Raw genomic sequence first — 21,300 nt, forward strand, 5'->3', positions numbered from 1 at the left:
TTCAAGCAAGTTTTTCCTACTAGGCGGCAGAACACGCTACACTCGATGCATCATCCCAGGATAGTGGGCCCGTATTGTCAGTGCCGGTCACCTGCGACAAACATGCTGCCACCTCGCAGAGTGGTAAGCCCGTCAGGATCTCTGCTGGGATCTGGGAAAGGTTTAGTTCAGCTAGCAGCAGGGACGACGCATCACGGCACTTGAAGCCGACGACTGGGACCCGGTGTCGGCGGAACATTGCTGGGCCAGGCCCCAAGTACCCCAAGTAAAGTACCAATGGAGGGCTGACAGCTGGGGAGGCAGGTAGGGAGCAGAGGACCCACGATCGTACTCGATAGTCCATTCCACCCACTAAAACAAGGCTAAGACTGACGTCGAGAGGGTGGCTCGTCCTGACCTGACTTTTGACCTGACCTGACCTGGCCTGACCTGACTGACCATTGTAAACAGACTTTTGGCGGCCCGGGCACGACCGACGACCGGCCACAGACACTTGCACCCGGGAGACCACGCCCCGAGCGAGCGAGCGAGCCGCCCTTGCTTGGCTCCTGGTAACCAAGGTAAAGGCCTAATGATGGGATGACGTAACAGGGAAGACCATTCTCAAACCCAGGGAACACACTTTGCACTGCCCCTAGAATAAGGCCTGCCAGTTGCCCATAACAGACGAGGATCAGCGATTGCCGGATGGCCCAAAGGGCAAAATGAGTCGAGTAAACGGCCGAGACGTCCGCGACGAGGGCGGGTTCAGCAGCCAGGCAGCGCGACGAGGCGCGCGCGCCACGACGGGCCACACCCACCCACCGCCGCTGCCGTGCACACCAAGGGTGTCCAAATTACGGAACCCTCGTCATTGCCAAAACAGGCATTATCGTTGGAATTCGTCCCCCCCCCTCCTTCACTGGCCTCGTGCTTGCGTGCGCCTCGGAGGCAGGTTTTCATGCGCGCCCCGGCATACCGTTGACTGTGCTAAGCCGTTGTAAGAGTAGAAAGAGGCGTGCTTCTTTTTGCAACAGCGCCCGGGCGCAGTAGAGCTGCGGGGCATGCCCATTCACTCCTGCCTCGTTGCAAGAGTGCCACTGGCCAAATTCCACGGATGGCGCCTTTGTTGTTGGTCCCTGGCTTGAGGGGGGGGGGGAGGCGTCGTCCCTGGCCCTGAACTTGTTGCCCCTCATCCGTGCCCCCGACCGGCAGTCTGTGCTGGCAGGCAGCTGGTAGGCAGCATTTGGGCATTCCTCAACCACGACCTGATCCACCGATTCGGTATTGGCGTGGCCCCTCCGGTGCCGTGCCGACACATTGCGAGCCTAACAAAGCAGGTTTTTAGGCCCATGTCTAGGCATTTCCAGTTACCGCACAATCACGTGACCCTCTCCAGATGGTGACCGACTTCTTGGCCACCCAACTCGTTTGTTATGTGCGCGCGACCACCTTCCCTCGTCAACAATAACATTGCGGTCTCGACCACATCGACATCCAAGCTCGCCATGGACGTCGACAGCACTGTGGAAGCGCAGGCTGACCCCCAGGCCCTCGTCAATGAGCTCGGCGAGCTCCTGGCCGAGCTCGAGGGCAAGCCGACCAACGTCCGGCTCCTTCGACGACAGCTCGAACTCATGCTCGAGTTGGACATGATTGACGAGGCTACAGGCGTTCTTGATTCAGTTTTGAGCTTGACATTCCTTGGAGAGCGTAAGTGTACGCGCGACTGCGCTTCTGACACCTTCCAGAGGTCTGGCTGCGCCTGATCAATGCCAAAACAAAGCTCTCGGTTCAACCTCTGACCTTGGAGGGCTTTGCCGATATCCTTGAGCTCTACTCCAAGGCTGAGAATGACTATTTGTGTAAGTTTATTGTCCTGCAGTGCGCCTCTAACCTCATAACAGCTGCTGCCGTTCTGGAGCATCACATCAATTTCATTCTTCAGGCAGCTGGTGCTGCCAGTACCGACGACTCGGCCGACGAGCCGTGGACGGTGGACGCCGAGGTTGCCGAGTATCTGAACACCGAATCTGTGAGGGACCAACTCAAGGGTGCGGTGCATCGCGGCATTGGGCTGCTCAGCAACAGCCAACAGCTCTGGCAGCTCTGGCGCGACTGGGAAGTGAGCCTCCTCGGCTCGCTCGAGGGCGAGGAGAAGTGAGTCCAATGGTCAACAGCTGCGAAAGCTGACAGACAGGTCTGAACAGATCAACCACATTCACGAGATGTACTTGGAAAGGCTACAGACACCACACTCAAGTGAGGATCCGTGGGTGCTCGGCGCTAACCAAGCAGCAATGGCGGAGACTTCAGGTGCCTACTCGTCCTTCTGCTCGGAATACTCGCCCGACGAGTACGAGGGTCGATTGGTCGCTGCCACCGAGGCTTCTCAAAACGCGCAATGGAAGTGGTCCTCAGAGCGCCGGCATGCCAAGACCAGGGCGGACTTTGAAGAGTCACTCGTGAGTCATCACCGCTAAGCAGGGGTTGACCCGGCAGGCATACAGCACCGATGTTGCCCAACAAGCCCAAGTCCTCCTCGGTTACGTTGACTGGGAGACTGATCCGTTTGCGAAGAAGCCGAAAGGAAAGAAGGGCCCGAAGGTGGATGTCACCCTTACGGCTGCCGCGTTCGAGCGCACAGTTGTTGTTTACGGCAATGCGGCCTTCACTGCTGAAGACGCGTCCTTCGGGAAGGACTCTACGGTTGAAACACAGCTGGTGGAGACCGCTGCGGCTTACAAGACGGCCGAAGCCCTGGTTTGGTCACGATACGTGGACTGGATGGTGAGTCCATATCGATCATCCCGGGTGTTGACAGAAGCAGGCTGAGAGCGGTGCGCTTGATAGGGATCAGCGAGACCTTGTGGTGGATCGCGCGACTCGAGCTTGCCCGACCAGTTCAGAACTTTGGGTCCACAAGCTCAACGATCTTGTGAGTGTGCCTACCGACCTATTCATAGCCTTGCTAATGCCGAATCAGGAAGCGGAAGTGGATGTTCCGGAAATCGAGAGCACAGCGGAAAAGGCAAGGAGCCTCGTCGTGGCGAATGGCCAACCCGTGTCTGCGTTGGTTGATATCCTGTATGCCCACGCGGCGATCTTGGCAAGGCGGAACCGCTCGCTGGACGGATCGCTCGAACACCCCGTCTTCCAGTTCCTCACCGAGGCCGTGGAGACTGTTACCGCAGTTTTCAAGTCGGGCGACCCATCTCTGCGATTGGAAAAATACTTTATTGCCTGGGTAAGTGCCAGCTCGGTCGGTGGCTTGAATCTTCTCTGACTAGCTCAGGCTGAAGCGTCGTCTCCCGAGCTTATCCCTGGGGTCATTGCAGTTCTTGAGAAACCCATCAGGGCCCGATTGTCCTCATACCAGTGGGCTATCTTGCGGGCCGATGCGCAGGCTCGCACCGGGGACTTGGAAGCGGCGCGGCATGTGTACGAATCCGCAATCCAGCGGACCGATCTCGACTGGCCAGAGGCCGTATATGAGGCTTTTATTCTGTTCGAGAATGTGTACGGCGACCTCGACACCTTGTTGAAGGCCCGCCGCAGCATTGCCCGTGAACAACAAAAGGTCAACAGGAGGCGGCAGAAGCAGGCCGAGCAAACACAGCAAGCTGCGCTCGAGGCATATCAGGCCGAGGCTGCCGCGGCGGCAGCCGCGGCGCCGACAGAAACACAGGGAGAGGTGACCACAGCTCCAGCGGCGGATGCCGCCGACGTTGTGCTGACCGAATCCACGGAGGCGCCGACCAACGGGGCACCCGAGAAGCAAGCGGAGGACGCCGAGGTGCATCAGAAGAGGTAAGGCCGTAGTTTGTGATCGTAACTGACATTACAGGGACCGAGAGAATACGACTGTCCTTGTTAGTGGCCTCAAGAAAGGCACTCATGAGGACCGGCTGCGGTCGTTCTTCGAAGCGGTACGTCTACCAGCACGGGGCAGGCCTAACAAGCACAGGTTGGCAAGATTCGCGAATGCACACTCCTGCCTGGTGAGGAGACTGACTCGGCACTAGTCGAGTTCCAGTTTGCCGATGATGTCCCCGCCGCCCTGGACAAGGACCGCAAGAAAATCGATGGTCACGAGGTACATGTTGCCATGCTGTGGCGGTCAACTCTCTTCGTGACCAACTTCCCAGCCAACAGTGATGATGCCTCTCTAAGGAAACTCTTTGGTCAGGTACGTTCTTGGCACGGCACTACCATTGGCCCTGCACATCTGACAAGTTCCCAAGTATGGCGGGATCCTTCAAACCCGGTGGCCGAGTCGCAAGTATGGCGACGCACGACGCTTCTGTTACATTACAATGGAGTCCCCTGTAGGTTTCGATCGGGATCAGGTACCGATGCCGGCCGACTACTGACATCACTTGCCACCCAGGCTGTTGCGCAAGATGCCCTTAATCTCAACCAGTTTAAGATCGATGGCGGTCACCCGATGACCGTCCTGATCTCGGATCCATCAGCAAAGACGAAGCGGAGCGATGCGTCCAAGTCGACACTGTTTGTTGGAGGCCTCAATGCCAAGACGACAGAGCATGACGTCCGGGGCTTGTTCTCAAAGGTGGGTTCTCGACGTCATTGACCTTTTGAGGTCGAGGTACCGGGATGCCGTAACTAATAAATGCTTCAGTATGGCACACTTCTCGGCATCAAGTTGGGATGGGATCCCGTTAAGCGTATTTGTAAGGGTTTTGCCTTTGTTGACCTGTCCAAAGACGTGAGTATTGGAGCATCGCTTTCTTTATTTGGCTGACATGCCGTTCAAGGCCGAGGCCAAGGCTGCTCTGGAGTTGAACGGGACCCAATACCGAGGCAAGTACCTCAAGGTGGAGCTCAGCGACCCGAATCATGCCAACAAGAAGAAGGCTCCGTGAGTTGCATTATCTCCGCAAAAGGCGGCCACTAGTGGTGCTAACAGTTACCTAGACGACCAGCAGGGTCTGCTCCTGATGCAAGTGGAGCTCGGGAAGCATCGGAGCGACGCTCGAGGCAGGTTCGCCTGTATGGACTGCCTGAAGGCAGCGAAGAGGGCCTCCTCCAGCAAGCACTTGAGAAGATTGTGCCTGTCAAGCGCCTCGAGATCTTCAGGTCCAGCCATGAGGCACTTGTGGAGCTTCAGTCTCAGAGCGTGAGTAGAGCGTCGATCAACATACGGCGGAGCTGACATTGCAGGACGCCGGCTTGCTTCTGATGCGCACGGAGCCCTTCGAGTTCAACGGAGCGACTCTCCGAATCGGCGACCAGAGCGAGCGTGCGAAGCCCAGCGCGCCAGGGGGGGAGGCTGCTGCCCCAGCTGCTTCCGCTCCCCAGTCCTCTCTTGCGTTTGCTCCCCGTGCGCGCAAGCCGGCCAAGTCGCTCGGCAAGGCGTACCAGCCTCCGAAGAAGGCGGCGGCGACAGCAGCCAGCGTGCCGACGACCGGCGGCCAAGGACAAGACTCGTTCCGACAGTTCATGACCGCCACCAACGAAAAGCGCAAGACCAATCTCGACGCAAAGATTGCAGAGAAGCGCGGGCCCGAGGACGAGCCAGAGGGTGAAGGCGAGGCGAAGAGAGCAAAGAAGGACTAGTCGAAGAAGAGCAAACTAGTCGAGCAGAAGGAAAACCATCGAGCGCGCAAGATCACGTCGTCGATGTACATACAATGCATGGATTCCAGCCAATGTATCAAGTCCTCAGGTGTAACTGCCACAAGTCACTGCGTGTGTGTCCGTCCGTCTCTATGCTCTACCAAACAGCCTCCTCCACCACCTCTTGAATCGGAACCAACCCCCACCAGGCCAGCCTGGCTGCCTGTCTTCCGCGCCAGTCCAGATACGTCCCGTTCCAGACCGGATAACGCCAGCTTCGTCCTCGGCCTCGATCTTGGGCACCTGGACTTGCAGCTCGTCGACCGTGATAGTCTGCCACGGCGTGTCGAACCCTGTGCCGAGCTCAAGATCCTTGAGCGCACGCCCGGGCCGCGTTAACGGGAAGCGTGCGTCCATGTTCTTTCCGCCCTGGCCGCGATACACCGATGCGGGGAAGAGGGCCATCAGCCGCTCGGCCTCCTCGTCGTCAATGTGCGCCGGGAAGACCCAGAGCCGGAAGCGGGGCCGGTTGAGGTCGGCCTCTTCCGCCGCCACATCGTCCTCGTTGAGCTCCTCGTCGTCTGTCGACTCGGCAGAGAGCGTAGAGAGAGGCGATGCCTGGCCGTGCGGGAGCAGCAGGTCGCGGTCCTCTGGGCGAGCTGGGCCCACGAGCGATCCGCTCGGGTCAGGCGTGACAGGCAGTAAGGGCGATGATGGGCCTGGCTCGTCGCGGATCGGCGAGTCGAGCGGCGACGCGGGCGCCGTAGGCCTCCGCCTTGAAGGGGGAGGCTGGGGTGCCGGCCCACGGCCAGAGGGCTTGCGCTCGCGCTGAGCTTGGGCAGCTACGGCGGCCGGTTTCGGACGGTCGGTGAACGGGTCGGAAAAGGTGCGAGCGCGGTTCGAGTGGTCGACTTGGGGGAGAGTGGTGATGCGCCGCAGCTTGGGCGGTGTAGTCAGAGGCTGATCCTCGAAACCCAATACGCCCTTGATGATGGTGACGGCCTCGTGCATGAACTCTGGCCCCCTGAGGCGGTGTCAGCTTGCTGCCAAGAAACGCCGGCGGCGGCCGGCGCGAGGGCCCGGCGTCGCTGCCACTCACCCAGACTCGAGGAAGACGGCGTCGTCCACTTCCCAGACGGCTCGCTTTGGCCCGGCACCACCGGCGCTAGGTGGGCCCCTACTCTGAACGCGCAGGACCGACCACAGGCCGCGGAAGAAGGGCTCTAGTGGACCTGCACTGCTCGCGTGCCAGGTGTGAATAAAGCTGCGCAGGCGCTCGAGACGCTCCGTTTTACCACGCGTGCCAGTGAGCTCGGAGCGCGCGGGAACCGACAGCGAGCCGTTGGCCACCGTCGACGACATGAGCGCGTGGAACGACGATATCCTGACGCGCAGGTGGTGGAGGTGCGCCTGGGACCGGAGGCGCGACTGTACGCGTGTGTACGCCGCCCTGTGTGCTGGAGGCAGCTTGGCCAGAGTCTTGGAGATGAACTCGGCCGACGAGTCATCCGGCGACCCGGACGAGAAATAGAACAAGCGACAGTGGTGTGCGAAGAGCTCTAGCTCCTGGGGGGCGATGTCAGAAAGGGAGGAAGGCTGGACGTCGAGGTAGTGGGGACTTACAGCTGGAGGAGGGCTAGATATTCCCTCGCCACGGCGCGAGAAGGTGCTGCCTTCCCTGCCTGATAAGACACTGGGGCTGGTGCCGCGGAGGGGTAAAGGTGGTGGTGTGCGGCCGAGGCCATCCTTGGTGGGGATGGGCGAGCTCGCGAGGATGTTGTGGTTGAACTGGGTGGTCTCGGAGGATCCGCGGCGACCAACAGACGGACGGCTCGGCATACGGGAGGGGAGTGGTCCTTGGACCAGCGTCTGGGATGTTAGGGACCGCATCGTGTTGTTGGCAGTGTTGACAGTCTTGACACGTACAGGACTCATTCTTGATCTATCTCCACTTGGGAAGCGCGGTGGCTGGGGGCGAGGCGAGCTCGGCAGTGCCGGAGGCACCCTATCACGCGCGGCCATGATGGCGAAGCAGACGAGTGGGAAGTGAGAAGAAGTGCGGGTGTCGAGTGGTAGCGCGTGGGGCGAGCAGGTCGTGCGTGGCTAGTCGCTAGTCGCGCTGATCGAACTGATGGGCCGTGTCTCGAGGCGATGTGCGCGGCGACGCGATGAAACACCGGCTGGGTGGATGTGGAGGATGGAGAGCACAAGAAGAAGGCTCGCTCGCGATGGTGCGGTATCTGCGGTCGAGTCGTGACTATGCCATGTCGAATGCCAAACGAGGCTACACTACAATGATGCTTGCTGCTTGGTTGATTGCGGTAATTGATAGCGTAGCGTGGTGCAGTAGGTGGTGGGAGACGGGCGCGCGGGGAGCAGGGGGCGGGCGTGGTGATGGCGGGCCCGCTCGGGCGACCAGAAGGGGGAAAGGTGGGAGGTGGGGAGGTGCCGGTGATGTTTTGTGCCGTGGCCGTGCGCAACAACGAGTAGGAGAGACAAGTGGTGTGTGAGTGGCTTGCGAGTTGCGCAAACAGACGAGGATAACAATGGGGGGTGTGAGGGTCAAGCAGCCACAGGGAATCGAGGTGATTGCCAGTAGCGAGTGAGCGAGCAGCCACCACCAGTGGCAGTGCTTGTCGCTTGCCTGTAGGAGTGACGCGTCGCACCTTCCAAGGCACGCACCACGCTGCCCTCGCCCAATTTGGGGGTCTCGGCGGTATCATTAGCACACTCGCTGCCTAACAATATCTCTCGATTCTGTTCCGCGCACCACCCACCCCAACACCCAACACCCCCTCGCGCGACCAATGTTTCACAATGCGGCATATGCAGCGAATCTGGCAGTTAGCATTGGCCGCCCCCGCGTCGCGGACTCGGACGCGTCGGCAGACGTGGTCGCGGATACGCGTGCAGCGCGCCGTTCAGGCCGACCTGGCGTCGAGCTGCGATGCACTCTGCTGCTGTATTGCACTGCCCCGCATTGCCTGCGCACGCAGAACGCCCAGTCCAGCCATGCACCCATCCTCGGACCTTTGCTCGTCATTGCCCCTTGCGCATTGGCCCATTCAGCGCCAAGAGACTCGCTCGCTCGCTCGCCCCTCGCGTGGCGTCGCGTGGCATTCTATTACATAATCATTCGCCACTCACCACGTGGTTCTGACCAAAAGTTGAAGATCGTCCATCGCAGAGTCTGGAGCAATGTCAAGGCTTGGGCAGATGTGCTCAGCTCGCACGACTAGACTTACAACAACACCATTGACAGCAGCATCATGGAGAGATCAACAACAAGACCACACGACGAGCCAGAGACCGCACCAGCGGTCGTCGCGGAGCCAGCCCACCGCCCAGACGGAAGAGGATACATTGACGACGCGGACGCCCTCGACAATGTCACCGAAGCTGGCGGCGACGATGCGTCGTCGGACGGCTCGAGCATCGAGGAGGAGGACACCGAGGACGAGCGGAGCCACGGCGGGTGGCCGCTCGAGGCGGGGGCGGACGAGGCCGAGCTGGTGGATGAGCTGAGCGACGACGAGATGCTCGAGTGGGGCGTCGAGGACGAGGACTGGGAGCTGGCCGACGGTAGTGAGTCGCCGCGCGGCGCTGCTGCTGCTGCGCTGTTGTCACATCCTAACGCACCTAGACTTCACAAAGCAGTACAACCGCGTACGGCAGTCGTACGCCGCGACGGACGCGACCGCCGGCCCGTCCAACGCCCTGCCAGCGCGCAACACGCACGCCCTGCGCACGCAGCGCGCGGCCCCAGCGACCGCCGGCAGCCTGAGCAAGAAGCTCGTCAACCCCGCCATTTTGGCTGGCGGCGTAGCTGCCAACCCCAAGAGCGTGGCGGACCGCGCCAACCAGAAGGACAAGGCCGACCGCGCGACGCATGAGCAGGTGCTCGACGCGCGCACGCGCCTCGTGCTCTCGGCGCTCGTGAACCGCGGATACTTTTCCGTCATTGAGCACTGCATCTCGACGGGCAAGGAGGTGGGTAGGACCACAGGGAAGTGTGCTGATGTCTCAAGGCAAATGTCTACCTCGCGTTCCCAGGCGACAATGTGCCCCCCGAGCCGTCGCCATACCCGCCCACCATCGCCGTCAAGATCTACCGCACGTCCATCCTCAACTTCCGCTCGCGCAAGAGCTACATCGAGGGCGAGCACCGCTTCCGCGGCGGCTACACGTCTGCCAAGAACCCGCGCAAGATGGTGCGGCTGTGGGCCGAGAAGGAGCTGCGAAACCTCCGCCGCCTGGTACAGGGTGGTGTGCGCGCTCCGGTTGTCATCGAGCAGCGGGAGAACGTCCTCGTCATGGAGTTTCTGGGACAGGGGAGCACGTAAGTGCGCAGTGTCTGACGCTAGCTGACGTCCCAGTGCCTCACCACGGCTCAAGGACGCGGAAATCTCAAACTCGAAACTCCCCCGTCTGTACGGCGAGCTCCTCGTCGCCATGCGCCGCATGTTCCACCACTGCCACCTCGTGCACGCCGATTTGAGCGAGTACAACATCCTCTACCACGCGGGGCACGTGTACATTATCGACGTGTCCCAGAGTGTGGAGCACGACCACCCGTCCGCATTCGACTTTTTGCGCTCTGACATCCGCAACGTCGAGGACTTTTTCCAGCGCCGCTCCGGCGGCGAGGTGCGCACGCTGGGTATCCGGCGCACGTGGAGCTTTATCGTCGACGAGAGCGTCGGCCTCACGCCCGAGGAGGAGCAGGGCGACGCAGGCGAGGACCGCCTGCTCGACATCCTCAAGACATGGCTCGACGCCGAGCCCGAGGCGGCGGCGGGCGATGCTGTGGCTGCCACGTCGGAGCAGAAGGCGGTCGACGACGCCGTCTTCTTCAGCTCGTACATCCCCCGCAGCCTAGGCGAGGTGTACGACCCCGAGCGTGACGTCGAGCTGCTCCGCAGCGGGCAGGGCGACAAGCTTATCTATGCCGGCGTGACTGGGCTGCAGATTGCCGACGGCAAGGGTGGCGAGGCTGAGGCTGAGGCGGGGGCCGAGGCAGAGGCAAAGGCTGAGGTCAAGGCCGAGGTCAAGCCCAAGGCTGCGGCCAAGGCTGAGGGCAAGGTTGAGGCTGAGGCCGAGGTGCCAGCAGCGCCAGTGGAAGTGGCGGTGGACGCCGAGAAACCTGCCGACACCGACGCCCCTTCCAAAGCGCCCAAAACGGTCCGCTTTGAAGGCGACGATGAGGAAGAAGAGGACGATGGCAGCGACGACGACGACGCCCCCACCGAGAGGAAATCGCGCGGATTCCGTCACGAGGACAAGGAGGCCAAGAAGGTAAGCCATCATCGCACCGACCCTATCGGACGACTCGGCTGGCTGGCGGTGGCTGACGTATCCCAGGAGCGGAAAAAGGCGCTCAAGGAGGAGAACCGCGAGAAGCGTCAGAACAAGATGCCCAAGGGAGAGAAGAAGAGGCTTATTAAGAAGTCTGGGCGGTCATAGGGGCTAGCGGCATTAGATCATAGAGGGGAGGGGAAGTCTTGGGCCTTGGCCTTGCCACTTGCGATGTACTTTGATGCATAATCAGTGGGTGAGGGTGGCTCTATGGAGCCGATTAAACCGCGCGAGATGAGTGCATAATGCGTCTAGGGGGAGGGGAGGGAAGACGGGTCGTCATTGCAGAGTTTCAGAATCGAGAAAGCTTTGGGCCGGGCGAAGATGGACGCGATGGGCCGGGCGTGTTGATTCCATCGCCTGTGACCGCATAGTCCAGGAACTGGAACCTCAAACGGTGGAGCTGGGACGGTGAGCTGCTGGGCCCACGTCGGCATGCACGAAATCGCAACACTCACAATCGGCAGCTTTGGGAAGAGAACAAAGACGAGTGCGGCAAAGTTGAGCGCGAAGAGCGTGTAGTCGTAGCGCGTGTAATGGGTCGAGATCAGGAACCTGATTGGGTCAGTGATGTCACGGACGAGGAAGAGTGGCGAGCGAGCAAGTCGCCGCTCGGCAGAACTGCTCGCTCGCTCGACAAGGCCCACTCACAGGCCGATGGGAACGCTCGTCAGCCACTTCTTGGCCGGCGTGTACTGTGCGCCCGAGTCAATCTGCTCCCAGAGGGTGAGGTCGTCGTAAGCGCCGCCGGCGGACACCCTGTGGCGACGAGTTAGCTGGTCGTACGATGTGCGCCGCTGCTGCGCCGAAACTCACGACGACTCGAATGGAACACCGGTAACGTGGTGGAACATGAGGAAAGAAAGCTGGGGTTCTGTCAGCGGCTGTCCGCACCTGCCCACACTGGTCGTCGCCAAGACACGCACCGCAATGTAGCCGAGGTTGACAATGGTCCAGCTGACGTCCTGAGTCATGCCTGGGAGAGCGTCGATGAGGATCTTTGCGCCGAGAATAAGCACGGGGTGGATGACCCAGGCGCCTGGAGGGGTGTCAGCAGACTGTCGATCGCGCATCGTCGCCAAACAACAAAAGGACATACCCGGTGCATTGACCCAGGCGGCGTTTGGGTTGGTTGCGTTGCCCAGGCGGTCGTTGACGCCTGGTTCGTCCGTGCCGACCTCGGTGACAGTCACGAGCGAGCCGGAGCGCGCGCGGCCCTTGCTGCGGGGCACCTGGACTGCGAGGCTAGCGAGGGTTGCCGTGCCCGACGAGCGGCCGTACGAGCCTTGTCCGACTGCGTTGGACGACAGCGAGCGGGCAAAGTTGGCGCGAGGGTTGCCGCCCTTGCCACTGTCTGGCTGGAGCGTCATGTACTGGAAGAAGTCGGTCTCTACGCCCTCGCGCAGCGGCTGCGAGACGGACCGTGTGCGGCCTGGCGACGAGGGGGCCGTGAGCGTGGCCGATGGCATGGTCGTGAGGTGGTGGTGGGCGGTGGCGGCGGCGGCAAACGTTGTGATTAGATTTGTTCAGTGTGGGGCCTGCCTGAACAAGTGTCCACGGGAAGAGGGGCGGTCGGAGCGGGTCACGTAGGGGCCGTAAGGAGGGGCGTGAGGGGGGGAGGTAGAGGTTGAGAGATTGAGATGGAGGTGGTGTGTGTAAGGTGAAAGAGAGATGAGAGAGGTGACGAGTTGTTGGAAAGAATTACTGGGTGACGGAGTGCGACACGGTGTTGTGAGCCCGCGAGTTGCGTAGGCGTGTGGGAGGGAAGTGACAGGGACCAGCGACGGCGGCAAATGTGGCTGGCTGGCTGGCTGGTGGCGACGGCATTATAATGCGGGCGGGGCCTAATACAAAAAATCAACAAACCTTAATACACCTTTTATTAATCGAGTTTAAGCTAAAGCTAATGCCTCAAAGGCAGCACGTCATTGTCATTTCAAGTCCTTCCGACTGACCTCGACAGACACGCAGGTTGGGCAAAGCAAGGCTTGGCAAGCTATAGACAGCGTAGACGCTGCATAAACGGCCGGCCCGACCCCGGGGCTACGACGACAACACTCGACCCACCCACCCACACGACATACGACATTCCATGACTACATCGGCATGACTCTAACACCACTACATCTACCAGGCCACGGGCCGCCCATTGCTTGGCTTGCCCTTGTTGCGACGGATCTTGTCCAGCTCCTTGGCCTGCCCGTGGGGTTAGTATCCATCTATCGCCTTAGTAGTCACTAGACACTCACCTTGCGCACACTGATGGTCGTCGTGTCGATGCCACCATACTTGTCCTCCTTGATCTTGCTCAGGCGGATCGGCCGGTTGCCGACGTACTTGCCTGCAGAGGTCAGTTATGAGTCTTGTTGGGCAAGCGGCTGCTGCACCACGCAACCCACCATCCATCTCCTTCCACGCCCTGAGAAAGTCTTCTGGGTCTTTGAATGCGATAAAGCCGTACTTTGCCTGGTGGCGTCAGCTCGCGTTCCACCTCCAGCACCCACCTTCTGGCTCAGACGGTCGCGCACCACCTTGCACTTGCAGTACGACGGGTATTTGCTAAATGCGTCGTCGAGGGTACGTTCACTGACGTCGTTGGAGACATCGCCCACGAACAAGCGGTACCATTCTGAAGAGTCAGCATGCTCCTCCGCCGCCGTCGCCGCCGCCGTCAACCGCCGCAACCGCCACTCCATCACTTCGATATGACTCACTGGGATCCCACTCAACCAACGTCGCATCCTCCCATACCCTGCCACCAGCCTTGCGGATGACGGTATCGCGACGCCCGACCGGGACCTGGGTCTTGGCCTTGCCTGTCGTCTTGGGCACCTCGGCGCCGGGGACGTAGACCGACGACTGCTGGAGGAGCTCGGCGTCGAGGAGCTGCGGCGCACCCGCTCCGCCCGTAGACGTGCCGCCAGCGTGGATCCGGTACCCGTTGGCATCGTACTGCACCTGCGACGATGCGGCCGACGACGATCCCGCGCCGTAGCTCGAGCTCGATGCAGCCGGCCCGTACGAGGAGGCATCGGCGCCGGCGTCGTACCCTCCCTGCTGAGCGTAGTACTTGACGGGGTCAGCGGCAAACATCGTCGTACTTTGTGTCTCGACTCACGGCTGCCCACTACACACGGCCAGATCAGCATAGATCGTACGACGGGGGTTGACACTTACCGCTGCTGCGCGCTCCGCCTCCGAGTATTGCTGTTGTCCGTTGCTTGCCATTGTTGTTTGTGGTTGAGACGAAGAATGTCAACATTGCATTATGAAACTCGAGCATTTGTGGTTCAGTGGTGGTGAGTGATTTTGCTCCCGCTACCGATCGTCGCGATATCTTGGATTTTCCTTTTCGCGACGACCGACGACTGTCTGTTCAACTTTCCGAACCGTAACCCATACCCACAACAAAACATGGCGCTGCCTCTCCTCGCCAGGACGGCCCGCGCCGGCCAGCTGCGACAGCTGAGCACGACCGCTGTGCGCGCCGCCGAGGTCCAGCGGCAGATCCGCGCACCCAGGACGCCGGTACCCGAAGGTCTCCGGAGTGAGTTAGGCATCTGCGATCCGACCGACTGACCGGCAGAGCACACTGGGCCCGCCGTCCCCAAGCAGGGCCTGCCCGAGCTCATCAAGATGCTCACCCAGCTCAAGGCTACGAACCTCCAGCCCAAGCCTGCTGCATACCTTGCTCTCATGAACGCCGCGGCCGACTACGCCAACCGCCGGGGCAACAACAAGCGGGAGGTAGCAGAAGGCGAGGAGGCAGCCGACAAGTCGGTCCGCACGCTAGGCTTTGAGATCGCCCTCGGCGCCATGCGTGATGCCGAGGCTGGTGGCATCGACCTCGGTGTCGAGGCGCTCGAGATCCTCTTCCGCGTGAGTGGCCCGGCCCTTTGGTGTATCGCTCGCTGACCTGACCCCCAGTTTGCCACTATCCACCCCGACATCCTCCCGTCCCTTCTCATCGAGCTGGCGGGCAAGGGCACCGTGTCGCCCACGGCTGGCAACACGCTGGCCAACGCTGCCATCTTGTCGCGCTCGCTCGAAGAGCTTCTCGTCGTCGCGGTCGAAATGCTCCAGCACAACCTCATCCCCAGGCCCCACGTCGTCAGGCAACTTATCCGCAGTCTGTGCGAGTGGGGCCTGCCTCGCCTCGCGCTGCAGTTGATCCAGCGCTACGAGTCGATGCCTCAAGCGCCCAAGATTGACGTCGTGTCGTGGATCAACATTCTGACCGCAAGCGCCGAGAACCAATTCGTGGGTTGAGATAAATTTCGGTTCAGAGCTAACCATTCAGCTCGAAGGCGTCGAGGCTGCGTGGGCGCACGCCGTCGATACCAAGGCGTTTGCCCCCGACGAGGGTCTTATTCTCGCCGTGCTCGCTGTTGCCGGCCGCTGGGGCCGTACGGGCCTGGCGACGGAGGCACTCGGCCTGCTCCCTTCGCTCAACGTCGAGGCACAAGAGCACCACATGGCGCCGCTGCTGGAGGCGTTCTGTAACGAGGGCCGTGTGCCAGACGCACTCAAGGTCGTGTCGTCGCTCCGCGCGTCGGGCATCAACCCGACCCTCTCGACCGTGCGGCCGATTGTCAGGGTCTTGACCAACACTGAGATCGTCGACCAAGCGTTCTACGCGCTCGAGGACATGCACAAGGAGGGCGAGGTTGTCGACGTTGCTGCTCTCAACGCAGTCATCTCGGCGTCGTCGCGCCTCGGCGACCTGCAGCGTGCGCGCGCGACTCAGCTTGCCGCGGCCGACCTGGACGTGACGCCGACGATTGAGACGTTCAACATTGTGCTCGAGGCGTGCTCGAGCGGCAGGCACCGCCACTTGGCCGACACGATTCTCCAGGAAATTGCCGAGGCCGGGCTGCAGCCCAACCAGGCGACGTACGAGGCCATGGTGGGCGTGTGCCTCAGCGAGGTCGAGTACGAGGATGCGTTCCACTACCTCGAGAAGATGAAGGCCGCCGGATTCAAGCCCAGTTCGGCCGTCTACTCGCGCCTCGGGTTCAAGTGCGCGCGCAACAACGACAGCCGGTGGAAGCTGGTGTCCGAGGAGATGGGCCAGCTGGGCTACCGCGCGCGTGACTTTGCTGCTGAGTCCGAGAGCAAGCCGCGGGGACTTGGCGACGGCAATGGCGATGGCAGGCGGGCGGGTCAGCGCAACTCGACCCGGCGCAGGCAGGGCGGTGGGGGCGGTGAGGGGGGTGAGGGCGGCGGCCAGAGGCGGTCGAGGGGGCCGAGGGGGCCCAGGCGCAGCGAGTAGAGCGCGCGTCGCGTCGTAGACCAAACATGTATTGCATGGCATTGAGCAGGGCCAAGGCGTGCCAAGCAGCCGCAGGCTGCGAGGCAGGCGGCGAGGCTGGTTGTGGTAGTGCCTCGAAGCCGCGGCGAGCGGTGAAATCAGCATTACGTAACAATGACTGCCGATTTCTTTTGGATGACGCCGGCCGGCATGGCGACTGACTAGTGCAAGAGGCGAGCAACGGCCTACGTCTCTTCACCACCATCGCAAGCACGCCGCCGCCGCCGCCGCCGCCGCCGACAATGCAGTGAGTAGTAGGCAGCGTCGCGCTGCGTACTTCTCCTCCGCCCGCTCGCTCGCTGACGCTCGCTCGCGCGCACGCAGGTCCCTAGCGGAAGAATGCACGCCCCTCAAGCAGCGCTACGACTCGTGCTTCAACCTCTGGTTTGAGGGCTATCTCCAGCCCGCGCTCGACAGCGCGTCCTTGGCGAGCCGGAGCCGGGCCGAGCTGGAGCTGGCGGCTCTCACCACCACCACCTCCTCCTCCTCCTCCTCTTCCTCCTCTCCCACCTCAACCCCCTCGACCCCCTCGACCCCCGCCCCCGCGCAGCCGGCCGCCAAGGCCCCCTTCCACCTCCCCAAACTCGCGCCGCGCCTGCCAACCTCGTGGGCGACGAGCTCCGCCTTCCGCTCCCGCCCCGCCCCGACGGCCTCGCCAGATGCCAATGCCCACCATAGCGCGGGCGCCGAATCCCCCGCCGACGACATGGTGTCCGCCGCGCATGTGCACCACTCGGCTGAGGAGGCCGAGCCCCTCGACACGACTGGCCTTACGCGCGCGCAGATCAAGGCGGCCGAGTATGAGCGGTATTGCGGGGCTGCTTGGCGCGAGTACCAGGGATGTTTGAGGGTGAGTCTAGCGCCGAGCGGCGCCCGAGGCGGCGCGAGGCGGCGCAAGGGGCGTTGGTTTGTCTGGAGAGAAGAGTTGGTCGGGGAGGGAGGAGGCGCAGACTGGGCGGTCTCAGCTCTTCCTCCCCAGAGCTGCGGAGTCGCCTGTCTCCTCGCCGATCGCGCCGAGGCGCCGAGGAGAGCATGTCACGCAGCCCACACACCCACACCCCCACACCCCGCTCGCTCGCTTCGCTCGCTCACGCTCTGCAGAAAGCAATCGCCCAGAACACCAACCTCACCACCCTCCTCGACCAAGCCCGCGAAGAGCACCCCCTCCACACCATGAACGGGCTCGAGGGCACCGCATGGGACCCCAACAACAAGGGCACCACGGACTGAGCAGCTAGCAGCTAGCACGCAGATAATTGCATTGTAACATATGGATACCACTCTAGGAGCAGAGGTTTTACGCACGCGACGCCTTGACAATGTCCTGGTACGTGCAGAGACGGAGCAGGTTGCGCTGCAGCATGGCAATGGTCATGACGCCGACACTTGGGACGTAGATCGAGGCCTGGGGGTGTCAGTGGGGGTGTGGTGTGGGGGTGGGTGGTGGTGAGGAGCGAGAGAGGGACAGGTCGTGTCCCTCCCTGGCTATGCCTCGCCCTGCGGGCTCGGCTGCTCGGCCGGCCACCCGGCGCCGGACTCACCCGCTCGCGAACATCCGCCTCAAAGTTCTTCTCGCCCGCAACATTAACACACACGCAGCCGTCCTTGAGCTGCGCGGTGGGCACCTTGAACTTGTCGCTGGGGACTGCCGAGATGACAACGTCGGAAATGGCGAGGCACTGTTCCAACGTGTTGTCCGTCTTGTTGCTGACGTGGTGCGCGTTAAACTTGGACTTTGCTTCTCCCGTGGGGCGCTTGGAGAACTCGACGACCGAGTCAATGTCGACCGAGAAGACACGCGCGCCGTCGTTGGCGAGCAGGGCGGCGAGCGGGCGGCCAACGACCTCGGAGCGGTTGACGACCGTGATGACCTTGCTGCGCGGTTGTTAGTCACCCTCCACCACGCGTTGTCACCGCCCGCACTTACCCGCGCGCGCGGTCACCATATGTCAGAAGCGGGTTGTACACGCCCACGTGCTCGAGCACCTTGACAATCGCCAGCGGCGTGCACGGCAGGATCGACTTGACGGTGCCGGGAGGGGGCTGGTCGTCCTTCTTGGGGTCGGTGCTCTGCGGCAGGTGCGATGCTGGGATGGGGCGGAGGGTAGCGGGCGAGATGAAACGGATGCTGCGGGTGTCAGTCACCTTACGAGTTCTCTACTCACTTGTGGTACAGGTTGAAGAGGAACTGGTGGTTGAGGCCCTCGACGTCCTTGACGGGGTCGACAACCGACTGGAGGTACTGGTCTTGGCGGTCGCCGTAGATGGGGTAGTAGACCATGATGCCGTCGACGTCGTCGTCCTCGTTGGCCTGGCGAGCGTCAGAGGCTAGGTCAGGCAGCCGTACCCACCTCGAGTATAGCCTCCTCGACTCCGATGCCGACGCCCTCGCCGTCCATGCCCTCGCGAGCCTGGCCGACAAAGCGCAGCTCAAAGTTGATGCCAATCTGCTCGCAGGCACGCTTGGTGAACTAGGACGCGCGGGTCAGTATCGCAGCGACGAGACACACACCACCCACCTCGGCATAACTCCTCGCGTCCTCCTTCTTGGTCGCGAGAATGCCGACGAGGTGCGGCGGGCGGCCCTTGAAGCGGTCGGCAGAGATGTCCTGGATGAGCTCGGTCTTGAAGGGCACGACGACCTTGGAGGCGGTGACGAGCACGCCCTGGGGCGCGGACGGGGCAGCAGCGGCGGACATTGCGGCGGTGGGTGGGTGTGGGTGTGGGTGATGTTTGTGGTGCAGAGTGCGATGCGCGATGTGTCCCGGGGACTGACGGGCTCGCCGCGATCGATGCCTGGCTGCCGTCGCTGCCAGCTACGGATGACGGCTGCCCTCGCTGCTGCGTTGCCATCAGAGATTGCTGAAAATCTAAGTCACGTGATGTACCACGTGGGCTGTTGTGGCCCCGTGCCTTGGCGGCATGGCTGTCCCCATCAGATCCAGCCAGCCTGGCCGGCCGGCGTCACTCGCACTCCGCCGGATCGTGCTTTGCTTGTTGCTGGCGTCGGCGGCGTCGGGGCAAGCTGAATGGCCATCCGTGTTTTGTCAACCCCGACTTACTTTAAACAAGCTCTCTTTACAAAGTCGCGCGACAACTGCGAGCGACAGACTCCTCCTCCAACTCTATCACTGCTCGTTACATTTAACCCATCACCCCTTCCACTCCTTTAACCTCGCTCGCGGCGATCATCGTCGCCCCATCACGTCACCGTCGCCGCAATCACCCACCTAGATAACCGTTGACACGGTCACGACCACCAACCACCCAACCAACCAACAAGACGCGTCGACCACACCAACGTCGCCCGTCCATTCATTCCCCACATTCCCCCGCTCGCTCGCCCGCAGTTGGATCTCTCTACACACGCCTCCAAAGTCTTGATACCACTGCAACTCATTACCGCAGCCGCGTGCATCGCATCACATCGCATACAATCCGGCCCCAAACATCCCCGGCGCTTGGGTCCCTCACCACTCTTGCCCACACGCCCGTTACCCGGCTACTCGCTAATACCCATTTCGGCCAGCGACTCCAGCTACGTCCTCGCCAGCATGTCATTCGTCGAGACGGCGCGCACCGTCGCGGGCTACCTCAACCCATCACTCCCATTCCCGTTCAACTATGTGGGTAGCTTGCCCGCTTACTTGCCGCACGGATGAAACGTGCACGTTCTCGGGCGGTCGCTCACCATCATGACGCAGATCCCCTTATTCTTCCGCCTCTTGTCAGTCCTCCTTGCGGCGCCCTTCCTCGTCTTCATCGCGCTCGACCTCATAGCATATGGTGAGCATGCACAGCAGGCAGAACTGACCCCCTCAGCCATCGCGCGTACCCTCCACCTCTCCATGTCGCAGCTGCGCGTGCCGAGGTCACCACCTTCGGTGCCTCGCGAACTCGTTGCCGACGACAAGGACGACGACGACTTTGACAGCCCGATCGTCGACGGGCTCGAGTCGTCAACGGGCTCGCCGGTCGCAAGAACTCGCAAGCTGGAAGAAGGCAGCAAGGGCCAGGCTGCTACTGGCCCGTCTCTCGCCAGCCGGCTCATCCTCCCAATCTCCTCTTTGGTCGTCGTGCTCGCCATCTTCCTCCAGCTCACGAGCAGCACCAACAACGTGAAGAACTCGACACGCTTGGCCGCCCTCAATGGCGAGGCTCCGCCATACGCGCTCATCCTCACCGCCCACCCAGACGACGAGGTCATGTTCTTCGCGCCCACAATCCTCAACCTCGTCGCGACCGGCTGGTCGATCCTTGGAGTCTGTCTCTCGTCCGGTACGCGTCACAGAGATTACCCACGTGCTGACCGACTCAGGGAACGCCGACGGGCTTGGCAGCACACGAGTTCAGGAGTTGTACGACAGCTACCGCATTCTCGGCGTACCGCAGGACCAGGTGGTCATTGTTGAGCACCCGTGAGTGGCAGAGAATGTGGGCAGTGCCACAACCCCTAACCTCCTCAGCCAACTCCAAGACAGCCTCACTACGAGCTGGGACGGACAGGTCATTTTCAACGACGTTCTTGCGCCTCTGCTGAGGAAGGGTATCACTCATGTAAGCCACCGCCACTCTCAACTGCCCTAACATGCCGCCAGATCATTACATTTGACAAACAAGGCGTCAGCGGTCACCCAAACCACGTCTCCTTGTCCACAGTCAACAAGTTCTTCCCAGAGGACGTGAAATACCTGCCCGAATTCATCACGCTTGAGTCTCCATCACTCGCCGCAAAGTACACGAGTGCTCTCTGGGCCGCGTTTTACGCGCTCCGCGACTGGGCCCGCATCGAGGAACCCGTCGAGCCCGGCCTTGGCCTGACTTTTATCGCCTCGCCGTCCCAGTACCTCCGCGGCGTGAGGGCCATGCTTGCGCACGAGACGCAGATGGTGTGGTTCCGCTGGCTCTACATTTCCTTCTCGCAGCTCATGTGGGTAAACCAATTAGTGTCCAACTAGGTTGGCGTTGTAGCTAGTATAGCTGTTGCATTGTGAATCTGCTCGGGATAACGTTCATATGACATGAAGAGTACTGATGATCTATGACAATGATGGAGTGAACATGGGGGCGGACGG

The 21,300-nt window shown here is 61.6% G+C and overlaps 7 protein-coding genes across 8 annotated transcripts; 3 read left to right on the forward strand and 4 right to left on the reverse strand.

The window, feature by feature from the left end:
* Positions 1-1,431: 1,431 nt before the first annotated feature.
* Positions 1,432-5,641, forward strand: SPBC1861.04c_1 (putative RNA-binding protein). 2 transcript variants are annotated; one of them, XM_062766837.1, is made up of 17 exons: positions 1,432-1,692; positions 1,731-1,844; positions 1,887-2,139; positions 2,180-2,241; positions 2,278-2,444; positions 2,482-2,769; positions 2,810-2,917; positions 2,966-3,226; positions 3,275-3,789; positions 3,827-3,908; positions 3,947-4,168; positions 4,224-4,307; positions 4,370-4,552; positions 4,622-4,708; positions 4,758-4,861; positions 4,918-5,119; positions 5,164-5,641. In XM_062766837.1, exons 1-17 carry the CDS (start codon positions 1,488-1,490, stop codon positions 5,557-5,559), a joined length of 3,333 nt encoding a protein of 1,110 aa, XP_062622822.1. In that variant the 5' UTR covers positions 1,432-1,487; the 3' UTR covers positions 5,560-5,641. The 2 variants fall into 2 exon arrangements, with proteins under 2 accessions (XP_062622822.1, XP_062622821.1); XM_062766838.1 differs by having other exon boundaries at positions 1,731-2,139.
* Positions 5,642-5,673: 32 nt separating this feature from the next.
* LOC62_01G000408 (uncharacterized protein) lies at positions 5,674-7,997 on the reverse strand. The gene is made up of 4 exons (XM_062766839.1): positions 7,486-7,997; positions 7,183-7,428; positions 6,659-7,125; positions 5,674-6,583 (listed from the first exon to the last, which is right to left on the reverse strand). The coding sequence occupies exons 1-4, from the start codon at positions 7,579-7,581 to the stop codon at positions 5,710-5,712; spliced, it is 1,683 nt and encodes a 560-aa protein (XP_062622823.1). The 5' UTR covers positions 7,582-7,997; the 3' UTR covers positions 5,674-5,709.
* Positions 7,998-8,531: 534 nt separating this feature from the next.
* On the forward strand, positions 8,532-11,052 carry rio1 (Serine/threonine-protein kinase rio1). The gene is made up of 6 exons (XM_062766840.1): positions 8,532-8,747; positions 8,799-9,144; positions 9,203-9,549; positions 9,588-9,898; positions 9,936-10,854; positions 10,921-11,052. Exons 2-6 carry the CDS (start codon positions 8,829-8,831, stop codon positions 11,020-11,022), a joined length of 1,995 nt encoding a protein of 664 aa, XP_062622824.1. The 5' UTR covers positions 8,532-8,747; positions 8,799-8,828; the 3' UTR covers positions 11,023-11,052.
* Positions 11,053-11,082: 30 nt separating this feature from the next.
* On the reverse strand, positions 11,083-12,612 carry SPBC119.09c (putative protein). Its single transcript, XM_062766841.1, has 6 exons — positions 12,014-12,612; positions 11,841-11,953; positions 11,731-11,780; positions 11,566-11,673; positions 11,373-11,469; positions 11,083-11,317 (listed from the first exon to the last, which is right to left on the reverse strand). The coding sequence occupies exons 1-6, from the start codon at positions 12,381-12,383 to the stop codon at positions 11,207-11,209; spliced, it is 849 nt and encodes a 282-aa protein (XP_062622825.1). The 5' UTR covers positions 12,384-12,612; the 3' UTR covers positions 11,083-11,206.
* Positions 12,613-13,041: 429 nt separating this feature from the next.
* SPAC22E12.02 (putative RNA-binding protein) lies at positions 13,042-14,007 on the reverse strand (the record flags this gene model as incomplete). Its single annotated transcript, XM_062766842.1, has 5 exons — positions 13,042-13,110; positions 13,164-13,255; positions 13,314-13,380; positions 13,419-13,543; positions 13,629-14,007. The coding sequence occupies 5 exons, from the start codon at positions 14,005-14,007 to the stop codon at positions 13,042-13,044; spliced, it is 732 nt and encodes a 243-aa protein (XP_062622826.1).
* A 3,130-nt stretch (positions 14,008-17,137) lies between these two features.
* Positions 17,138-18,985, reverse strand: mtd1_0 (Methylenetetrahydrofolate dehydrogenase [NAD(+)]). Its single transcript, XM_062766843.1, has 6 exons — positions 18,745-18,985; positions 18,577-18,696; positions 18,391-18,536; positions 18,153-18,353; positions 17,767-18,100; positions 17,138-17,630 (listed from the first exon to the last, which is right to left on the reverse strand). Exons 1-6 carry the CDS (start codon positions 18,922-18,924, stop codon positions 17,523-17,525), a joined length of 1,089 nt encoding a protein of 362 aa, XP_062622827.1. The 5' UTR covers positions 18,925-18,985; the 3' UTR covers positions 17,138-17,522.
* Positions 18,986-19,302: 317 nt separating this feature from the next.
* Pigl (N-acetylglucosaminyl-phosphatidylinositol de-N-acetylase) lies at positions 19,303-21,228 on the forward strand. Its single transcript, XM_062766844.1, has 6 exons — positions 19,303-19,851; positions 19,930-20,011; positions 20,048-20,503; positions 20,544-20,643; positions 20,692-20,782; positions 20,824-21,228. Exons 1-6 carry the CDS (start codon positions 19,780-19,782, stop codon positions 21,181-21,183), a joined length of 1,161 nt encoding a protein of 386 aa, XP_062622828.1. The 5' UTR covers positions 19,303-19,779; the 3' UTR covers positions 21,184-21,228.
* Positions 21,229-21,300: the final 72 nt, after the last annotated feature.

This window comes from Vanrija pseudolonga, chromosome 1 (assembly GCF_020906515.1).
Source record: "Vanrija pseudolonga chromosome 1, complete sequence".
Taxonomy (NCBI): Eukaryota; Fungi; Basidiomycota; class Tremellomycetes; order Trichosporonales; family Trichosporonaceae; genus Vanrija; species Vanrija pseudolonga.